General features: G+C 28.2%; 1 protein-coding gene across 2 annotated transcripts in view; it reads right to left on the reverse strand.

Moving 5' to 3' along the window:
- LOC113363723 (growth arrest-specific protein 1-like) overlaps positions 1-22,752 on the reverse strand; it is a 72,057-nt gene that overhangs the window by 18,873 nt on the left and 30,432 nt on the right. The window contains exon 1 of one of the 2 annotated variants that reach the window (XM_026606208.1): positions 19,872-19,903. The exons of the other annotated variant lie outside the window; for it this stretch is intronic. Coding sequence (XP_026461993.1) covers positions 19,872-19,901 — 30 coding nt within the window. The 5' untranslated portion in view covers positions 19,902-19,903. Of the gene's footprint in view, positions 1-19,871; positions 19,904-22,752 lie in introns of those variants that run through there. 2 annotated transcript variants of the gene reach the window in all.

A 22,752-nucleotide genomic window follows, 5' to 3' on the forward strand; every position in this document is an offset into this window, starting at 1 on the left:
GCACCAAATTAAAAAAAATTAAACTTGTGTACATGTAAGCCAAAATTTGACATTTCGTTCAATCAAAATCAATCAAAATCCTAAATCTATTTTCAAAATTTATAAAAAATATCAGTTGGGAATTGTGCTAATTAGTTTTTGGGGAAAATCAGCAAGCATCGTGGTTAATTGTAGAAAAAACTGCTATGAAACTTTGATGCAACTGAACATTCCAAATTATTATAAGTAGTTTATTTAGAAAAATACATCAAAGTTTAGATAATGTTACAATTAACAATTTTTTAATTTCATTTTTTTTTTATTGATTATTTACACATTTCGGGGTGTTTTTACAACTTGCTTTAAGGTAAAATGCCGCTTACACCTTGTTGAATCTATTATTAATATGTTTGAACAATAATGATGAAAAACCTATCCTGAACGTATTTTCAAAATTTATAAACAGCCTGAAAGATATCAGCTAATCGTGCTACGTCTTCGTATTTAATTGATGAAAAAGTTTTGTGGAACTTTGTTGAAACTTCATTTGATAATAGAATCTGTGGTTTTAACAGACATTCTAAAATATTACAATAAGTCTACAATAAGTGGTCTAAAAATTTATCAAAGTTTAAAATAATGTTACAATTATAAAAGTTCTTCAATTCCAATTTTTATTGATTACTCATTTCGGGGAGTTTTTACAACTTGCTTTAAGGTAAAATGCCCCTTACACCTAGTTGAATATATTTTTAATATGCTAAATAATAAAATTATATTGAACAATTGTGATGAAACATTAAACATATTTTCAAAATTTATAAACAGCCTAAAAGATGATAAGATAATCAGCTGAGAATTGTGCTAAGTCTTCGTATTTAATTGATAACAAAACTTTTGTACTACTTTGTTGAAACTTTATATGATAATAGAGTCCGTGGGTTTAACAGACATTCTAAAATTTTGTAAGCCTACAATAAGTGGTCTAATTATGAAAATGTATCAAAGTTTAGAATAATGTTACAATTATAAAAGAATTTAAATTTAAATTTTCATTGATTATTTACACATTTCGGAAACTTGCCTCAATGCAAAATGTCACTTACACCTAGTTAGATCTATTTTTTATATACTAACTAATAATTATGACGGATTTTACGAAAAAATATTCAGTATTACCTCCATAATTATATTATGAAACCAGTAAATTAATACTGAAGGAATAAAAAATAACACTCAATATCAAATGCCTAATGAAATATAAAATAGCATAAAATGAAATAAAAACTATCACACGTTACTGATACTGATGTTTTGATCAAAAGCTAAATTTTTCAATAATTTGTTATTTAAATGTTCTACTATTTTACAATTAAATACATAGCCTCTTCATATGAAAACTATCACACATTACTGATACTGACGTTTTGATGAAAAGCTAAATTTTTGTTTTCATTAATTTGTCATTTAAATGTTCTACTATTTTACAATAGAATACACAGTCTCTTCATAATGCTTCTTTGCAAAGAAATTAATTCTTTAGTTCATGAATCAATTCGACTCGTCCATTTTAGCAAACAATAAACTACCTTTTATAACGATCCGCCGATTGTCTAATAATATGCAACTCTGCGGTAGGTTTCTGATTATATATAACGAATTATTAAAGTTAACTGCACGGCATTGTACGTACCTACATATATGCACATATTAACGTTTTGTGTTCACGTGCAAAATGAACGAATGAAGCCAAGATTATTTTCATTTGTATAATAATGTATAAATTCATGTTCATTTTGTTCTTTGTTTAGTGCGTGTTTGTCAATAAACGCACATTACACGCTTTGTTTATCGCACGCGTCGTAAAAATAAATACCAGATAACTTAATAACTTCATTAAATTTTACACCTGCCGAGGAAGGTGAATACTGTATAGCACCAACTCTTTGTAAAACCATCGTAATAAATCAACTAGTGGTGTATGGCATCGTGCCTTGAGGCAAATTGCTGGAACTTTCGGTATCGAATTAGACTTTTGGAAATTTGAATTATTTTCCATATTCAAAAAAAATTTTTTTGTTTATGGAATTTGATAAAAAAGAAATATTTATTTTTCTTTCCCAAAAACAATCGTTTCATCAACACAAGTAGAAAGTTTTTTGAATCGTTCAAATCGGATGCTTATTCTCTCCATTTCTTGCATATTTTGCTTCGTATCTCCGAAACCTGCCATTGCCTAAAACTAATCACCACTTATCCCCATCATGCTTATTTCTCTCGAAAACTTGATTTCTATTTTTTGCACTCTTTGCTCCGTAACTCCAAAACGGTTGGACCGACTTTTGCCAAAAACTAATCAACACCTCTCCCTATCAATAGGAATCGAATGTTTTTTGAAAAATTATATACATACATACACACACACACAAACATACATCCATTTTTTGAGGTATGCCAAAATGTTCAGAAACCTTCAAAACGTGAATATATACAAAAATTGACAATTTTGATTTTTGGACGATTACGATAACTGATCCTACTGGTTGTGAGTAGCATTTTTAAAGCAAGTTGCATGAATTTCTCGATAAGTGAATCGACTTTATCGACAAGAATTAGAATAAGCTAATTAGAGGAAAAGTTCAACTGTTTAGTTCGAAAATAAAGATTTCGTTTTTATTAAGAACGGTTTTCAATTAATATCTTTGAAACATATGTACTTATTATATCTGTGATTGTAAAAATTGCATTAATTTGTTTAACGCATTTTATACGTACAGATGCTTCTGCATAAATTCTGATTAGAATTAGAATTTGAATTTTTGCAATTTAGCCACCATAATATTTTACTATGTTATTTCAGATCACAAAATCTATTGTAATACGAAGTTTCATCAAAATCATCAGAAAAAAATTCAACACTTAATTAAGAAAGAAACTGCCCGGTCGATCTTCACCAAAAACTAATCTACGCCATCTATTCCAACCAACATCTTTCGAACAGTTTTTGAATATTTAAAATCGATTCAAGATTGTGGCCCACAATAAATAATGTTACTGCCAATTACAAAGAAACTGCTTGGCCAATCTTCGCACAAAATTGACCATAGTCCTTATCGAGATGCAACGATTGGCTTTTAAACTTTGAAATCGGTCCAGCCGCTTTTGGGAAAACGACAGTGAAAGGTCAAATATCGACATACATACCTTTTACAAATTTGGTCTTATTCGATTCAGAATGACTTGAAACGTCGATAAAAAATAATATCAGCATTAGCTTTTTAAATTAATTTAATTAATAAATAAAAATATATTTAAAAATTTGTCAAATTATTTAATTATGGCACAGTAATATTGGCATATCAGAAAAAGGATTATATTATAATTTTTTTTTCATTTATTTACCATTCAAATTACAATCTGTCTTAGTGAAGACAATTAGTAATTGGTATGTTATAATATATGGTTTATTTAGAAAGTTTACCCAATGGTAATTCTTTTTAGTGTGGATATATGCTGTTACAATTTGCTGGTTACTATATTATAATTTAAACATAAAATTTGATTAAATCTTGGCGTATAAGCCAATTTTTAACACGCTATTTTTTCGAATTTTTTGGATTTTATCCGAAGTTATCGACAAAAAGTTAATAAATTTATAACCGTACGATATTAAACATTCTCAATTACTATTGTTTTAATTTTGTTTCCTATATTTGACTGTATATCTTTCAAAGCCTCTTAATATAAATACTATTTTTACACTTTCTTCTGGAACTTGTGAATTGATAACTTGACTATAATTACCTAAAATATAGTCAGAACTACAAATGTACGACACTTTAAAATACAGAAAATAATTTGTTTATAACTAATTTACGGATGCGATAGGTTTATAAACTTAATTCATATGTATCTTTTCTTTCTTTATATATCTGATATGATAATATATACTGAAATAATACAGTAAATAGATAATTTAATTCCTGAAATTTATAAAACATCATTTTAATCAATTATGTAATTTTGACATATTAATTACTGAATGTCTTTAATAAGACAGCTTGTAATTTAAATGGTAAAAAAATCATTTAAACATTTTTTTATCATAGTATACGATATAAATGGTAAAACTTAACAAACTGGTTAAATAGTTCAATGGGAAAAGTAAAAAAAAATGTGCAAAATTTGGTATATTCAAAAAAAGGCTTAAATAGCAAATGTAAAATAATGATCAAAAAGTTTGTATATGTGTGATTCAGTGTGATTTATCTGTTTCATCTGTAGGTAGTTCCTGGTTGTTTCAGAAACATGTGTTTTCTTAATAAAACTAATAATATATATGGATAGTGGTTTATTATTCTACGTTATAGGTCGTATGAAAAAAGTAAAAAAAAATCAATGAAAACACGATGTGTGGGCCATCTCAAAAAAACCGCAAGCACTTTTACCCAAAAGATCTTCTTAGTGAGAGTATTTTACTATAACCGCAATAGTTTTCCCAAAATTTCTTTCTAGTTCCACAATGTGTGGGCCATTTAAGAAAAAACCGCGACGATTACAATTTTTTGTGATCTCTTAAAAGCGCATTTGAAAGAAATCAAAAAGCGCTTTACTCTTTTTCTGTTCAAGCGGTGCACATTGCAAACAATAGAATAATTCGTTCTGAACAAATTTCACGATAGAACAATCAGCAGAACACGAAAGAGTAAAACGCGATCTGGTACGTCCCGTCGGCTAAAAAAATCAGAGCAGATAATACGGAACGGAAATCTGGAATTATTTAAGAACGGTTACAGCATGATGAACACAGACGGAGGATCGTCCGAGACCGCCAGCGTTGAGAAGAGATGATTTCTTCACGACGATGGCGATCTGCCAAGACATTCATTTGATCATAGAACATTTTATGCCCATGGAAATAATCATATCTGAAGAGAGAGACTTTAGGACTTGAAAGCTCCGTACAAAGTAACTTCGAATCAAGTCTAAGGGCATGGGTAACTCCGCTGTGAATGGGGGAGTTACCCAATCCCCACATAATATCATCCCTTTAATTATTTTTACATATGTTAAGAATAAATATTTCCCAAAGTGTAAATTCCCAAGTGTATCAAAAACAAGTTATATTGCCAAAAAATCCTATGATAAATCAACAGTTGTTACCAATAATAGACATAGTAACTCCTGTAACACAATTTACATGTGTCTTAGGGGGCGTCCATTAATTTTTTCTTACAATCGATTTTTTAAGAATTTTTGGACTTCCCCCATGGTGATATTCAAAATTAACCCCCTCCCTCACCAAACATTACGTGTATTTTTAGTTACCAAAAAGTAATTTTTTTTATTTTTTTTTAAGATGTTTGGATTTTTCAGGTAAAAATAAATACACGTGATATCTTACTATACTCCTCCCTTCCACACGTAATATTTTATAATTTTTTCGTAAGTCCTCCCCCCTCCTTTCCCTAAAAACCTCACGTACCTAATGGATATCCCCTTATTAACTATACATTGCATCCAATCATCTTCACTTGAATTCGTATATAATTATTGTATGTTACAACTAACCTCAATGTTTTGTTTCAACTAACCAGAGATGTGATTTTTTTATGCATTAATCAATATAATTATTTAAACAATTGATGAAGATAAATCAGACTGAATCACATCTATGAATTGTGAAATCTTTATGATCATTTTTTTACTATCCTCTATTTATTTACTATTTAAGTAAAGAATTTGTTTTTAAAATTTTCTAAATTTTGCACTTTATTCTTTTTACTTTACCCATTGAACTATATGAGGACTTCGCTAAGTTTTAAGATCTATATAGTAAATTATGTGAAGAAAATAATTATTGATAAATTTGAAGCAAATTAGATATATAAAATTTAAAATTAGTCGATAATAATAACGCAAACTAAAATTATATGATAGTAGGTACTTTATATTAGTGTCAAATATGACGGACCTGTACTGTATATTGCGTCGACATATAGTTATGACAATATTAAACAAGGCGGTTTACATGTTCAATCGACACAAATAAAATATTTTTATCCTTTAAGATCTTATTGAAAAATATATTTTACTATTTATCCCTGTCCCGATAAAAAATTATGAATAAAATTCACTTAATTGCAGCAACATGTAATACTTAGTATCTCTAAAAAAAACTACTTTAAAAATTTTGGAGTTATGCACGGCAATAAAACCAGCCCTGAGGGCAATATGACTCAAAATTTTCCAAAATTCTTTTACGTTTTAATGTAAAATCTCAACACTTAAGAAATAAAAAAAATTAAATTAGTGGTATCCAAATTTACACGCCAAAATATTGCTTTAAATTATTCACTAACAGTTGTTACTTATTTATTTCAAAATCACAAATTTTACTTGTTATATACCAAAAAACTTCCAAAAATGATTAGTTTATGAAAATTAAAAGCAATATAAGATTACGTGTTTTATAAAAATACTATTCATGCATTTATAGCGTATAAACTGAAGTTAATAAAATAAATATAAAGGCTATTTTCTTATGTAAAAGCAATCATAATTTCATTTCTTCAATGTAGAAAAAAACCTGATCAGTTAAATTCTCCTGGATTTCCGATGTGCAGATTGAATTCTTTTCATCTGCAGACAGCTAAGAGTAATGAAAAAATAAAGTGCGTGAAAATTGCGATTGTTTCAAAGTTTTTTATGTGATTCGATCAATAAAGTAAATTAAAAAAAATAAATCGAAAAAATACGTTATTTTTAAGCTTAGGAAATTAAAGTCTGATTGTTGGATAAGATTTAGAACAATTTCATATTCACGAACGGTTTAGATTCGTTTTATGATTTGTAACTATATTAACGTGGATGTTTTTTTATTTTCAGTTAGATGAATCAAATTTTGTATATTTGATCCTAACATTATGCTATTATTTTTTTCATTACTTTAAATTATTCAACGATGAACCTAATTGCTGTACATGAATATAATAGCCAAAGATAGGCTTGAAATTTCTAGCAATTAATCTTTTGAAAAATCCCTGCAATTATATTAAACTTGCTTACTGACATTTTTAGATCAAGAAATTAGACATAATTACTATACTTGCGTATTTTCTTTTTACTATTTACTATTTTATTTTTCATCAGTAATTAATGAAATCATATTTGAGTGTTGTTTTTTTTCAATTTCTAATAAATGCCAAATTATTTTTGGGTATTAGATGTGTGAAAAATGTATATTTTTAGGTATATATAACACATAAATTGATAAAATAAAAAGACTAATTCAGCCATTACTTTTCTCAAGCCCTAATTTTAAATGTTGAATAGAAATTTTGTATCATATCACTTTATCTTGAACTAGAATCTAAATTTTAGCTCGTCGACAAGAATAAAATATGATCACATATTTAAAAAAAAAAAAATTAATAGAAAAATAATTAGTCAAGCGCGGACAGATATGAGCTTTCTTAAAAAGCTTTAAGTCCTGATGATGAAAACTTGAAGTCACTAAGATTACATTCTGCATTACCTATTATTTTGCTCATCTAAATTTTTTCTCTTTTCTTCCATCTACAGACTCTACAAGAAGACTAATTGTAGGTTTTGTAATAAAGTAGTCAAACATAACTTCTAAGAACTCGCTATTTCATCGTTAGCCTAACCATCCGAGGCTTTTGCCATTCTTTATAAAAAGAAAAGAATTGAAAATGCATTATAATACATCTTAATTTAGATATTCTTAAGCAATGACAGCTGCGTCGTATTTGGCTGTCAGACTAGTCTGACTAGGGTCTAGTTTTAGAATATTCTTTACATGAGAAGGCAAAAAACAGAATTAGAGACAGATCTGGATATACAATTCGAACGAAATAATTTTAATAAAAATAAAATAGCTTACGTCATAAAATAATTTTAATATATTGTTCAGATTGTTAAAAAGTTTCATCAGAATTTTTACTGAAGAAAGTATTACAAAAAACGATCGTAGATTGGGCGTAGAAATTGAAGATTATTCTTATAATCTGTAATCCAAGGTTACAGTATAATATAATAAAAAAAACTTTTTCTAAATTTTAAATTAATGATTAAAATTACAATATGACAGTTTCAATTTGAAATACAACTGATATCTACAAAATAATTTAAATTTTCAAATTAATGTATGTATATATTTTAAAGACAGATTGTAACATTTCATTAACACTTTAGCGGTTTAGCGTTCAAAAATATAAAAACGAAATAGATATTTTGCGTAAAAATAAAATGTTATTTTATGTAATATCATAAATTGTAAACTAGTTACCAACTACCTGTCTATTCAATCCCCATACATTGTTCCGAACATTACAATGTCTAAGATCCCTGAACCGATCAATAACAAAACATCTTATTCTCAAAAGATAAAAAAAAAACCTAAAAATGATCGATGAAGTCCTCAATACCTAAAATTATAATTACCGTCGAAAGATTAAGAAAAAGCGTTCTCGTCATTTCTGACTGACGTTTCATACGAAATTTGATACAAATATGGCATGATCCCAAATAACTCTGACATATAAAATGTGGTGATATAATAATATTTTAAAATGCTTTGTAGATGTCTTCAAGTCACAAAGATTTGAAATTGTTTAAATTATTATTTAGTATTATTATTAGATAATTATAATACTTCATGAAAATTAAACTGCATAAAGATCTCAGTTAAATTTTTAGATTATTAATAATCATTTTAAAAATATAAATTAAATTTGAAGAATAACAAACAATAAATTTGAAGATATTTAAATAAATAAATACTTGTATTTATTTTTATTTGCGACATGGTTCAAAAACAAGTGCAAGCAAATAACAATTCAAGCTCGTTCATTAATCCTTCTTATTAAACATTTCATAATGTTTAAATTTACAAAACATGTGCCTATTAAATATCCGATATCTTAAGAGTAATACAGTAACTACCATCTCAAGTTTACAAGACTGTATGTATGTGTCCAACTTATATCAAATGTGTATATAAGTTAAACAAATGTAAAAGGCACGAACGAAAAATCCTCATTCTCCTTTTGAGGCCACTTAAGGAATGATTTTTCTTCTTTTTATGTCTGGCCAGGCGCCTGTTAATTGGTCATACAAACATATAAAGAAATTACTCGAGGAAGGAATCGAGTTTCCTGAAATTATTAAATAAAACGTAGGGAACAGGTTTTACGAACATATGGATATGTTATTCGATTGCCAAATGTGCAAAATGGAAGATCAACAACTGCCAAAAATAAATTACTATTGGACTGGATTGAGTAAAATTATACATTCCAGCTTGAAAATGGGCAAATGTTAAATTTTGTATGAAGGAAACAAAACCGATATGCAGAATAAAATAAATAACGTTTTCGAAGAAATGAAGACTAGAGTTTTTTGTTCTTCCCGGAAATGCAAAGATTCTAGCACTAGACTAAATTTATCATAAATTTACCATCGGTTTTGAAATAAATCCAATTACAAAGTATTGGTGAATGTTTTACTATAATAGAGATTTTCTGCCATCAAAGCTCAAGAGTGGATTAATAGTCCAGTCATTACAGTAAGTTCACCTCAGAATTCGAGATACCCAGCTGCAAGTCTGTAAATACTTGTATATTGACACCCTAAAAGTTGTCTCAAAACCTACATATGGTAGGGTGAAATTATAATATGTAGGTTTTGAGACAAGGGTGTCAAGTATTTACGGACTTACATCTGGGTATCTCAAATTCCGAGATTCTTACCCAAATTAACCTTAAATGGGTGGTCTATAAGTGATATGTTTGGTCAAAATGGACCTAGTATTGCTATTAATTCCAAAAATAATAAGTAATAGAACATCCGATTCAAGTATTTAGAAAAATTTGATATTATATTGGCATTTTTGAAGACCTTTTTTGTAAGCAATTTTGAAATATTGTGATCTTTTAAACTGAGCAATTACCTCAGAATATAAAAAAATGTAATATATATAATCAAGTGCTCCTGAGTCAATTATAGATATAAGAGATTAAATTAAAATATTAGAAACTTAGATAATGATTAATAATAACTGAACTGCGCCTGCATTTTGTTAAAAAACTATATTTTTTAATTTCGCATGTGGCTCTTTCGTAGGTAAGTAGTAGAACTACCCGCTTCGAGCAGCCTGATGTCAAGCAGCAGTCACTATTACAACGGTTTTCATTTGGAAATATAGATAGCAATTTTTTTCCAAGTAGAAGTGCGCCAGAATCGGCACTGCTGCATCAATAAATATTCGGCTTAATACAGAAATTGTAATAATAATTCATCACACAGAGATGGAACAACTGTTTGGCTTGCCATATGTAGAACCGACTAGTATTAAGTGCAGTATTAAGTCAAATCAGCACAACAGCTTCTAGGACTCTTAAGTGCTGGTTGCTGTTCAAAAAAAAAACCGTTTGAATTGTAATCTATCTATATTATGAAGACAACATTTAGAAATTTTGCAGTTAGTTTTACAGATGGCTAGTTAAGAAGACAATTCAATGGTTGTTTCAATATTTTTGTGTATTCTTGAATTTTGTATTCTTGGCTCAACTTTTTATGCAATTGGCGGAAATATTTTCACTTGGGTACATATTTTTATTATAAAAATGGATATCACATTGCACGCATCGCAGGATTTGAAATCGAGACTTGTTCTAAGACAACCCAATTTACTATTTACCTAATAGTAAGAAAATATTATACAAGTGATTCTTGCATTATTTTCTGGTCCTTCCTCTTGTCCTCGTCATTTCTTTCGTGATAAACTCTGCCGTGTCCCTAAGAAATGATGGCAATTAATAAACGTCCTATCGACAAAGCTTCGCCCGCGCTCTCTCCTTGTACTTGTTTTATATTATTTATTTCGAGCCCATAATAATCTCAACGACTACATTTATTACCGTCCATAAAATGTGATTTAATTCAACCGACGACGCACATGTATTTTCAGCGACGGAACACGATATCTTTCGCGATCACATAAAAAATGAGAATTAAAAAACAGTAAAGGCTGTTTAAAAACTGTAAAAATTCGAGTAAGTTACCCTACGCGGAGAAGTGATTGATGTAAGAATGATATCATGTAGCTGGTGAATTTTGGCGCATTTTTCAGAATGCTTACTTTGTAACAATCTTTATTTCTCGGTAATGATCGCAATAATTCATTCCAACCGTTAAGTAAAAAAAAAAACAATATTTGCTGACTCCACTAATTGTACAAATAATCTACAGGAAACTAAAATTATCTAAAGTATTATAGGCAAGAATAAAATCTCCAAGAATCGCATTAATAATTTATGAGGACAGAATTTATCTTATAAACAATTTGAAAGAAAAGTTGTTCAAATTATTACAACCAAAAAATAAAAAGCTTGGAAATTTCTCTGAGATGAAATAGTTTTTCTTTAAAAATAACCAAAAATGTGATCTCTTGCTTGCTCCTGCAGTAAATTTTGTAAATTAACCATCTATGAATCGAAATTCTGTTTAAAATTAGGGATAAATTCATTAATTAATAAGTCTAAAATCTGTTCAAACAATTATTTTGATATTAATGAATTATGTGACTTATAAGTCACAGCGGCATTAATGTTTTTTGCACTTCTATGTATGAAAGTTTAAGGTTTTTCAGTTTGCAAAATCTAGCAAAGGTCATAATTATTGATATTGGTTGTTTTTTTACAAAAAATCCATAATTATTCAGAAAAATGTCGAAAAATCTGGAATATGACCTGAAAGTAGCAGGGGCCCATAACCAGTTGACCAAACAAGAACTTGTATAAAATTTTAGAATTTCACAGTGAATGTATTTCTTATTTAGTCCAAAACTTAAACTTCAAAACTGTATGATGAAACAAAACGAATTTGAATTTCAAATTTTATTCTTACAAAATGAGTCAAAAACAAATATTTTCAATATTAGGCAATTCATCCATTTATCGACTTCACATTATGATAAAAATTGAAAAAATCAATACAAAACTTGAGGGAGTGTGAAATGTTTCAATATAAAAACGGATTGTGTAAAATAATATTGCAAATAATACTGTTATCGCCTTTGAAGCATCAAAGAACGCAATGAAAAACGGCACGTACAGGATTGAGGAATCACGCCATATAAACTCAAATGTCAATTACCATATTGTATTTCTCTCTTCGGTTTCGCAGTCAGAGCGTTGGCAATACATTTATTATTTTAAGAAAACCTATATTAAGGATAAAGGATAAAAGTCTGAATAGCAATGTAATAAATACGCTAATAATCAATTATAGAAAATAATCTCAACAGCTCCTAGAAAACTTATCTCTGAAAGTTGTAATAAAATAATAAAAAAGTAGGATCAATCGATCCTATTTTAGCAAGTTAGTGATATTATTTAATTTTTAACTATTATTATGTATCTATTTATTATTTAAGCAGAAGACCAATTATGCGTTATCAGCTGATCACACAATAATATTTATTTATACCTTGAGTAGGTATAGTACCTCATACAAATTTCATTTTTGGATATTCAATTCCAAGCCAGGTGCGCCCATGTACAATGCATCTTCTAGACTCGATCATGAATAACATTACCATATTATTCGAATTCGAATTTTTAAAACTCTATTCAAATTCAAGTCATGCATATGTATACATCTTACAATAAAAACATAGCTCGTGGTCTGCGGTCGATTTGAATGCAACATTTAAAAAATTTTAGATGTTTTACACAATATGACGTCTTATTATGCTATTTTGTCTTCCTACGCCGGAAATACGACATTTGAATAATAAAGTTATTTGTGCAAAGAAAATAACACGATGCAGAGGAAGTGACCGCTTTAAGAACGAATTAAATGTAGATAGGAAAAAATGAATCATAATAATGAATAATTATTTGATGATGAATGAAACAGTTAAAAGTATTTTTCAAATTATCTTATCGTGTAGCCAGAAGATTTTTTACGATGTAGTATGTTGCAACAATATTTGTATAGCATTCAAGGAAGAGTGAGAAATCTTGTAACATATATATATTTTTGTTTGCTTTTTAAACACCAATGAGAACTTAACGGTTCTACGAGTTGTTGTGATAAAGCCCCTAACGGCTGATCTATCTCTATTTGCTATATTTTTATTATTAGAATCTCTCTAATACTGATGCTATCATTTCAATTTGGTGCAGCAATGCCAATGAATGGCTATTTTCACTCAAATCTATACTTTGAAGTAAAAATCTTGATATCGAGGTGATATTGTGCACTAATCAATATTACTACTGCTCGATATGGAGGTGGATGTGTTTGCAAGGCCAAAGGTCTTACCACTGATCCAGGGAAAGCCCTATAATCAATATTGAAGAAAAAATATATAATTGAAATAAAATATTCCCATATACCAAAAATTGTATCTAAAACAATTCATAGATAAAGAAATAGATAGTTCACTTCATGTGAATTATTCGTGGTCATGTAAATAAATTATGTTGTCGCCGATAGAGGCGTTGGTGGTCGTTGAAGGGTGTGGAACTTCTTGTGATAGGTTTATATAATAAATAATTTAAGCTTATTTTAAAAAGCAATCCACTGATCTATCTCTATTTCATATATATTTATTCTAATTCTAATTCTCTGATACTAATAATATATTTTTAATTTAGCGCAGTGATGAAGCGGTATCTTCACTAAACTCTTGATATCAGGCTGTCCGAGGTGGGTATCGAACATGAAACTGATTCATGCAAGTGCTATAAAGAATATAGAACAGAAAAATAACATAAAATTAAAATATTCTCGTATAAACAGAATTGTATCTACACATATTTTGCAGTACATTTTAAAAAAATATTTTGTTAAGTATTTTTAGTTTAGTTGCTAAGGCTATGGGTTTCTATTCAAAGGTTTTCTTCTCCGACATTACTGCATCCAAATATTGTTTATTTATATTGTATTTAAAAATCTATCTACATTTTTTCATAGTACGTATATGCCATTAGACTTATTACTCAGTAATTTTTGCTTTTGTTTATAATATTGTAATTATATTTTTTATATTTATTTAATCTTCAACAGTTCAACATAATATATTGAATATGATTGTATATCTTGAAAATACTAGTAGTTGTTCTATTAGTAAAATTATAAATGAAATTAGTCTTAAAATAAATCTGGCTTAAGCCTAATTAATTAATTAATAACTAATTAGTACATATTATTATTCGACATTGAACATTATTTTAAATCATGATTATGCTAAAATAGTATGAGATATTTTTGGGCATAAATGATAACTATAAATATTATGATAAAATTTTACATAATTTTAATCCTATTTTTCATCATTAAAATGAACTTTTGTTTTTTTTTCTTAATATTTTACGTTTTTATCAATAAATTATATTTAATTTAATTATTCTTACTATAATCTCTTTATTCAAGACCACACAAATAGGCGAGCAATTAAAATTAATTAATGTTTCAAAAACAATGAGAGTTTACTTTATAAATAAAAAACCACAAAATCATTATGCTGCTCATTTAAATTTTAATTTGGCTCTGAAGTCATACTAAAGTCAGTGGATATTTTATGGCGAATATGAAGTTGTAATTCAGTACAAAACTGTATTAAATTATAATGATATGTTATTATATGAACTTTTATTTATTTATTTATTTATTTATTTATTTATTTATTTATTTATTTAAATATATAGCCCACAGATTTCTCCAAGAGGACTCAAAAATACAATTATTTGACATAATGAATAACAATTAAAATATACACAAAATTACAATATACAGTTAGTAACATAAAATGCTAAGATAAAATTTCATATAATGCAGAATGTAACAATAATATTTATAAACAGAAAATAATAAGATATTTGAAAGAAAATAAAAAGATTAACTTGTGCAGATGGAGATTATTTGATTAGGTGATGTGTTGTGAATGTCTATTTCATTATTAATTAAGTTAAAGTTAGAGGACATTAGTAAAATTGGCGAATTTAAGAGAGAATTAGATTTAGGGGTGGGATAATTGAAAAATAATTGTGAACTTTTATGATTTTTCTTTTACGACTTCACCGCCAATATTCGTTAGCGTTTGGATTGAACATTTCTTTTTTCAATACTAATTTTAATAATTGGATACAAGTTTATAATTGAAGAAAGAAGATAATAAACTTACTATAAAAATCGAAATATACTAATCACGTTTTATTCTAATCAATACAAAATCAAATAAAAAGAATAAAAAAGAGCTATTTTCACTTGAAAATATACTTTTGTTTTAAAATGTTAAGTAAAATTGGATATACTACTGCTTGATATGAGGTTTTATCCGTAACGTGGTGTTGGACCCGAATATGATTGATTTTAGACTTCTAAATAAAAGTCATTAAAACGACATTTAATCAATTACTAAATATTATTAAGACTTCAGAGACATTCAAAAACTACCAGAAAATCTGTGGGCTACTTTTCATGATTTTATATAAGTTTTATTCGTTCCTTAAATAAAAAATTTTCAGTTTGAAAATCTGTAGACTATCGATTATTTTATACAATTTTATATCAATTTAGCAAATATGTAGTATAAAATAAAATTATTATTAAGTTCAAAGTCATACGAAACTTCCAATTATAATAGAAGAAACACTTGACTTCTCTCCATGGAGTGAGTTCTAAATTATAATTTTTCTTCTGTTCTAACTAATTTTTCTGTCTTGCATTATTATGCATTATTAAATAAGCTTTATGACATTTCATTGTGTCTTGATTACAACTTTTAAGATTTTTTTTTAATTGAAGAAAAATGATTGAACAACTTATTTAAGAAATACCTGTTTCTTGCAGTTTTAAATTTTGACAAAACGACAACAACCATGGCATTTCTATTAATTTGTACCATATGCATTACGGTTCTATAACAGAACAGATTGTTTATTATTCAAAACCAGCAATATATTCCAGAGCTAGTCACTTATCTCGAATATCAATTACATCTCAATAAATTCAGTGCATAGAGCGAAAGCGTGATGTCAAGAAATAGCTTCAAGTGCTCATAATAATATAAAGTTGCAATTCTAATGATGTCAATAAAATGTTTACGCGTCAATAGCCGGCATTGAACGATCGCAGACGTGATAAAAATGACAAATGTGATTGTTTAATCAACAATAATAATAATATTGATGGTGAAGCTGGTATAAAATTTACCCAATTTGCCATTTAATTGAAGTAAAAATTAATTATAGCAAAATTGGCCAATAGACCTGAGATAGATTGGTACTTGTGTCCCGGGTTTTTTAAAAGCAATATTTGTCCCGGATTTTGATTTTTTGTCCGGGATTGTCCCGGTTTTTGGAGAATTAATAGATAAATTAACAAAAATTATGAAAACAAACTAACAGATGCTAAATTTTTCAAATTAATTATGAAGAAAATGAATTAGAAGCAGTGGTGTTGTCGAGCCGGAACGCGCCGGAACGCCGTGTTTTAAATTAAAAATTTTAAAATTAAAAAATTACACGACTTTAACCCACTTGCTTTGGGTGATTTGAGTGTAATTTGTAAATACTGTTAAAAATTCGTTAAAAATATTATGATCATTGTTTAGTTTAAGTGAGCACAGGATGCATGTACAAATCATAATTTTTCCACATATATTTCCATAGCTTAGGTAAATAAGCACCCCTTTTTAGGTCTAATGCAAACTTTCTCAATATTACGGATTATAGAAAAATTCCAAATTCTGTATGTATTAATCTGTATATTTATAAATTGCTATCCCTTCCAGACAGCGGTATAATAATTTTTATATTATATTTTTAAATTTAGAATTTTTAGAATTCAGTAAGTTGCGAGACTAAGAACATCTTAAGAAAATCAGTTCGCACAAGTTACTCAAACATTTAATAAAATTGATAGTTCTATGTCTATTGTCGCACAGTGCACACAATCGTTTAAAAGTGCAGTAATTAATTTTCTATGAAGTGATAACGGCAAAGGCAGCAGTAAGGTGTAATCGATGCCTTAACGGATATTTTGGATATTTTAGATATTTAATACCGAGATAAAAATTCTTATAAAAAAATAATATTTATAAATTAAATCTTACATTCATTCGCATTTCTTATACGCTAACACCTACATCATAGGTTCCTATTCGTGTATTTTTATAGCCTTACGTATGCCTATACGTTGCATTCTATACTACACGCCTTACATCTATACCATACGCTATATTTCATCATATACTCTCAAATCCCTACATTGTATACCGAATACACCTAACCTATATCTACTATATATCCTATTACCTATAATTTTCCTTACACGCTACATTAACCCTACCGGGAATCGATCCCAGGTCCGCCGCGTGGCAGACGACGACCTTAGCCACTACACCACCGTAACGCTACAATCAATCATCTTTTTTCGCGTGTCGTCGCACCACCTTAGTATTAATTACCTAATTAATTAGGAAATGACCCGCGGAAACAACAGTGCGTCCCATATTATATTATAAATGGGGGTACCCGATAGGGTAGTGGTTAAGGTGCGCGGCCGCTACGCGGAAGTCCCGGGTTCAATTCCCGGGTTCAATTTACTTATATTATGTTGGTTGGTTACATATAGAGAGATGTACACAGCACTAGAGATTGGCACTAACATTTATACAACTAACTTGTCAACACTATGCATTTTTTATAATATCCACTGATGATGACATTAAATTGAATGTCGAAACGTTTGGAAATAAAGATTATTTTATAAATCTTTGGCTTTTCTTTGTTTGATGTATCGCCCTCAAGAACTCACTCACATATTTCAACATCAAAATTAACTACTAAATCATATATATATATATATATATATATATATATATATATATATATATATATATATATATATATGCAAACAATATTATATTATGATAGTATAATTATATTCCTAGAATAGATATACATATTGATTGTATACTCGTATACAATTTGTATCTTTATGTAAAAATCTATGCATGTATTTAAGTCAAACAAATTTTTCAATTTTTTTTTCTATTATAAAAACTTTAGTTCTGCAAGCAATTGTCCTTTCTATGATTTGTACATACAGATATACTGTTCAAGTAAAATTTTTGTTTTATCTATTACAATTGCAGTCAAACTACTTTCGCTTTGTCAAACTGAACATAAATTTGATAATGCAGATAAATAAATTCTTGAAGCAGATATAAAGGCAATGTTAGACAAAAATTAGAAAGAAAGATAGATGTCGTCTTTGAAGAATATAATAAAGTAAAAAATAAATAAAATCTTTTATTTAAATAAAAAATGGAAATAACTTAATCATTATTTATAAGAAATTATTTAATAAGTAAATAGTTAAAATTATATAATTATCAATAAAATATTGTGAATTTTATATCGAATGGAAAAACAAGTATTGAGTAGTATACAATGTCCCTTTTCGGCCGACTATTGTAAATTCATCAAATTTATTGAATGTCCTTTATTGGACAGTTGTAAATAAAAGAGATAATAATAAAAAAAAATTAAATAAAAGAATAAAAAAAATTATTAAAAAATTTATGCTGAGAATTATGCCAATTTTTTTAAAATATACATATATTACTCTCTTTGGTATTCAAGGTAAAGTAGATTTATTTAATAGAGAACCTACAGATAATAAAGAATTGTAGGCAAACTATATATTTTGTCATATTTGATCAAAAATATATGTTATAGTAATAATATAAATGTTAAATCATTATTTTTATGATTTGTTATTAGAATATAGTTGCTGAGAAATAAAATTCGAGTTACTAACCTATCGAATGAATACATAGTAATATATTGTAAAATAAGTTTCATATATTTATGAGGTTTAAGTACTTTGGCGCCAACCATCCATTTGACAACGAAAGCAACAATATTCTTTTTAGAAAGACATAGAGCAGGTAACCCTTTGCACTCGCACATTGCGACGATAATATGCATTTTGCAGCCGGTACGGTAATATGGGAGCGAAAAGAGTATGTAAATGGTATATACTCTATTACACTATTAAACACTATTTTTGCTTAAGAAATTTTATCTTAATATATTTTATTTATTGTTAAAGTATGAATAGGGGCCGTTCAAGTATTACGTAAGCACTATAGTGCTTACTATAATACAAGGGGGGTTGTTGATTTGCTTATTTTAGTTTGACATGAGGGTCAGGGGAGTCTGGATGATGATTACGTCATAGATAGTATTTTTATTTTTTTACCGAATGTCAACCTTATATTGTCTTTGCCAGTACCAAAAATTTGAAATAAATTTGTTATGTTCGTAAGATTATAGTAATTTTGTTACCCTATGTTGAATACCATATCAGTAAAATCTCTACATCCTAAATCTATTTTCTTATTTTTAAAATTATAATTATAACCTAATAATTACAATATTTAAAAAAAAAACAATACATTAATTGCAAAATGTTTTATGTAAGCATAGGGGTAAAAGGTAAGAACTTTGCTTACTTTTGCTGACAAGGGGGATGGGGGAGGGTCAATAATTGTAATAAATCTGCTTACGTAATACTTGAACCATCTCTAAAACATATATTTGCTCTAACAATAAGAACACTGAATAACATACAATAGAATAACTAGTATGGGTAAATCTTATTGTTACCCGTTAAATTTTCTAATATTAAGCTGTGGTATAATTAGTTTTTAGATTAAAAGTTGTGCTTTGACAGACTACATTAAAAATACAAGATAAAAACAAATACAAAACCGAATCAAAGAATTTTAAGCATGTTATTATCACTAATGAGTCTACGCATGAAGATGTGTCTATAAAAGTACCAACCTTGAAAGGACAACCGACAACGGGATACATTGAAGACGTCTTAACTGTAACGTATTACCACAAAAATAGAAACATTTAAATACAATTTTCTTCTTAATAAATATCCTGTCTGGTTTGCGTTCACTTCACAATCTTTAAATCACTTTAAATTATAGGTTTAAGTAACAAACATTCACCAAAACAAATCAATCGTACCATTGGAACGGACAATTGCTACAGCGTTCAGAACTTTCGAAACCGTAAACATGACTGAAGCACTGAAGTGAAATCTGTAGAGGGATTCTATACCTAAGAAGAAAAACATTAACAACATTCGAAGCGGCTCGGAGTGGTATACCAGTGCTGACTGGGGGGGAAAAGGACAGACTTATGGGGATACCATGATAGTAATGGGCGGCTATCCTTGTCTCTCCTCTTAGAGTATTCTTGCGCACGTGTCCGGAGATCTCGACGAACTCACTTCGTGCAGTGATGAGGGACAGAACGGGACGAACTTACGCGTAAATGTTTTGAATTATATCTTCCTTACCTTTTTTCTTTTTTCTCTCTACGTTTCGTTATTTTTTCAAAACATCATCAGCATCCAACGCACGGAATTCCACGAAGCAATCACGATACTGCACGATGATTTTTGGCGGTTTTTGAGAATTGTACAAATATTTATATTCTGAACAGGATCGTAATTAGATTTTTGATTTGCTAGTACTGAATTAGTTTTCAAAATATTTTTTATTATGATTTATGTAGAACTTTCGACTGGCATTAAATCTCAAATTTTTAGAATATTTCTGAAGAAATGGCGCTTACGGATAAAATTAAGAACCCAGTAATAGGTGAACATACATAAACATACAATGGTAGTCTGTCCGAAGGCTGGTTCAAGGTAAGAGATAACCACAAGTCAATGATTCCCTTTACCTCCCTTGTTTATTATTCTCATTACCATTTTATTACCATTTATCACTTTTTTTCCAAACTTTTGCTTCCATGCTTCCTGATCCTATGCTTCAGTTTTCAATTCCCTATAACCCTAGTCAATTTTTCAGTTTTCAATACTCTAGTCATCAATCATCTGCATTCTTCTTCTCCTCAATTCTTTTATAACTATTTTACCTTCGACGACGACATGTAGGAGGCACTCTTTGAGCAAAATGGGTCCAATCCAGTTTCCTTTCGTTTCTCAATGATCTTGCTCAGTAGAGTTTGACTTTCTCAGCACTAATACTATGGCACTTTTCTCCAAATATATGCATGGGTATGTATGTGCACGTATGTATATAAATATGCATTTTCCTTCTAAACTAGTTATAAAATCTTTTAGTTGTTCTACTGAATGACGGTCTCTACGAAAGCTACGACGGTAAATAAAGCTTTTTTACAACTGCTTTAGTTTTTTTACTTGGTGTTACTGCGAAAATCAAAATAATTCATCAAAATATATATCATCACCAAATTCACATACTTCAAAATAAATAAAAATGTCTTCTACAGTTTAATTTGAGCCAAAATGATCATTATTCAACATTCGCAAAATGCAAACTTGATTTCTTAATTCTGGCAATCGCAACTCGTCATTATTGATCAATTACTAATCAAAAGAGACAAATTTACAGAAAAAACCGCTATAAACTTTAAAACAAATTTTAATACATCAATTTACTTATATAATATTTTACTTATATATTAATTCAATCATGTCTTCGTGACAATCCTCTCAAAACGATTATGTATTCGACATTTTTTCTATTAAGTAATCATTTGATAATAATAAGTTCTCGAAATTAATGCATTAGTGAATGAATTCTCAAAATTAATAAAATTAGTGAATTATGTAATACACAAAACAATCTTAGAGATTTTAAAGTTTTTTGTAGCACCTAAATCAGCGTTTCTTGAATAAAATAAAATATTTAATCGTTTTCAAAGAAATATTTTTTGTGAATTTTATAATATGTATTCTGTGAAGAACATCACAATTAATTATTTCTGAGAAGGTAATCCCTATATATATAAAAAAAAATTAAATATACAAAAAAAATTCAATATTAAAGTAATTAAAAAAAAAACTGATAATTTTACAGTTCCTTATTTTCTTTCCTACCGTGCGGTTCTGTAGAATAGGTTTAAAATCACATTTTGTTTGAACAAGTTGTTACCTCGGTAGTTAAAATAACAAATATATACACTGAGTACATATTTGCTTATTTGTACAGATGATAGAGTCTATTCAGAAAAGGATTACAAACGAGTTTATTATGTTTGGAAGATTATACGTTAATTAAGCGGAATTGTTTACGACCATTGAGTAACCATCGGATTTAGAAAAATAACTGAAATAGGTAAAAAATACATTGTAAGCTGGATTATCGGTAATTAGATATTGAAATGGACGTAAATCTGCTTTTAAAATATTATCTATGATTATTTTGAAATTATGATGGATTCTGTACATCTTATATTAATCTGGCATTAGCATTCTTAGCGCTAGGATTAGTTAATTAAGATATTAATTAACTTAATTCATTGATTGATAGTCTTTTTTCATTGCATGCTTTAAAAATGTACAATATATAAGTAATGAAATATTAGAAAAAAATACTTATGATGCATCCATCCATCACTCATCAATAAGTTTGTATGTCTATTTTTTAAGAAATGTTTCAAACTCTATTCTTTATTGATGCGTTAAAAGAAGGATGGCAGATGCTTCTAAAATAGAAAAAATATGTCACGTATTGAGAAAAAATTGTATGCCAAAACCCAAGGATTTTATATTTTACTGAAATCCGACTAACAGAGACATCAAAATTGAAAAGCTTCAATTCATCAAATCTTAAAGAGTTTTGAATAAACTTCATACGAATGTGAGAAAAATAATGTT

Source organism: Ctenocephalides felis, unplaced genomic scaffold (assembly GCF_003426905.1).
Source record: "Ctenocephalides felis isolate EL2017-DRISC unplaced genomic scaffold, ASM342690v1 CF-g0.4_SCAFFOLD_00845, whole genome shotgun sequence".
NCBI lineage: Eukaryota > Metazoa > Arthropoda > Insecta > Siphonaptera > Pulicidae > Ctenocephalides > Ctenocephalides felis.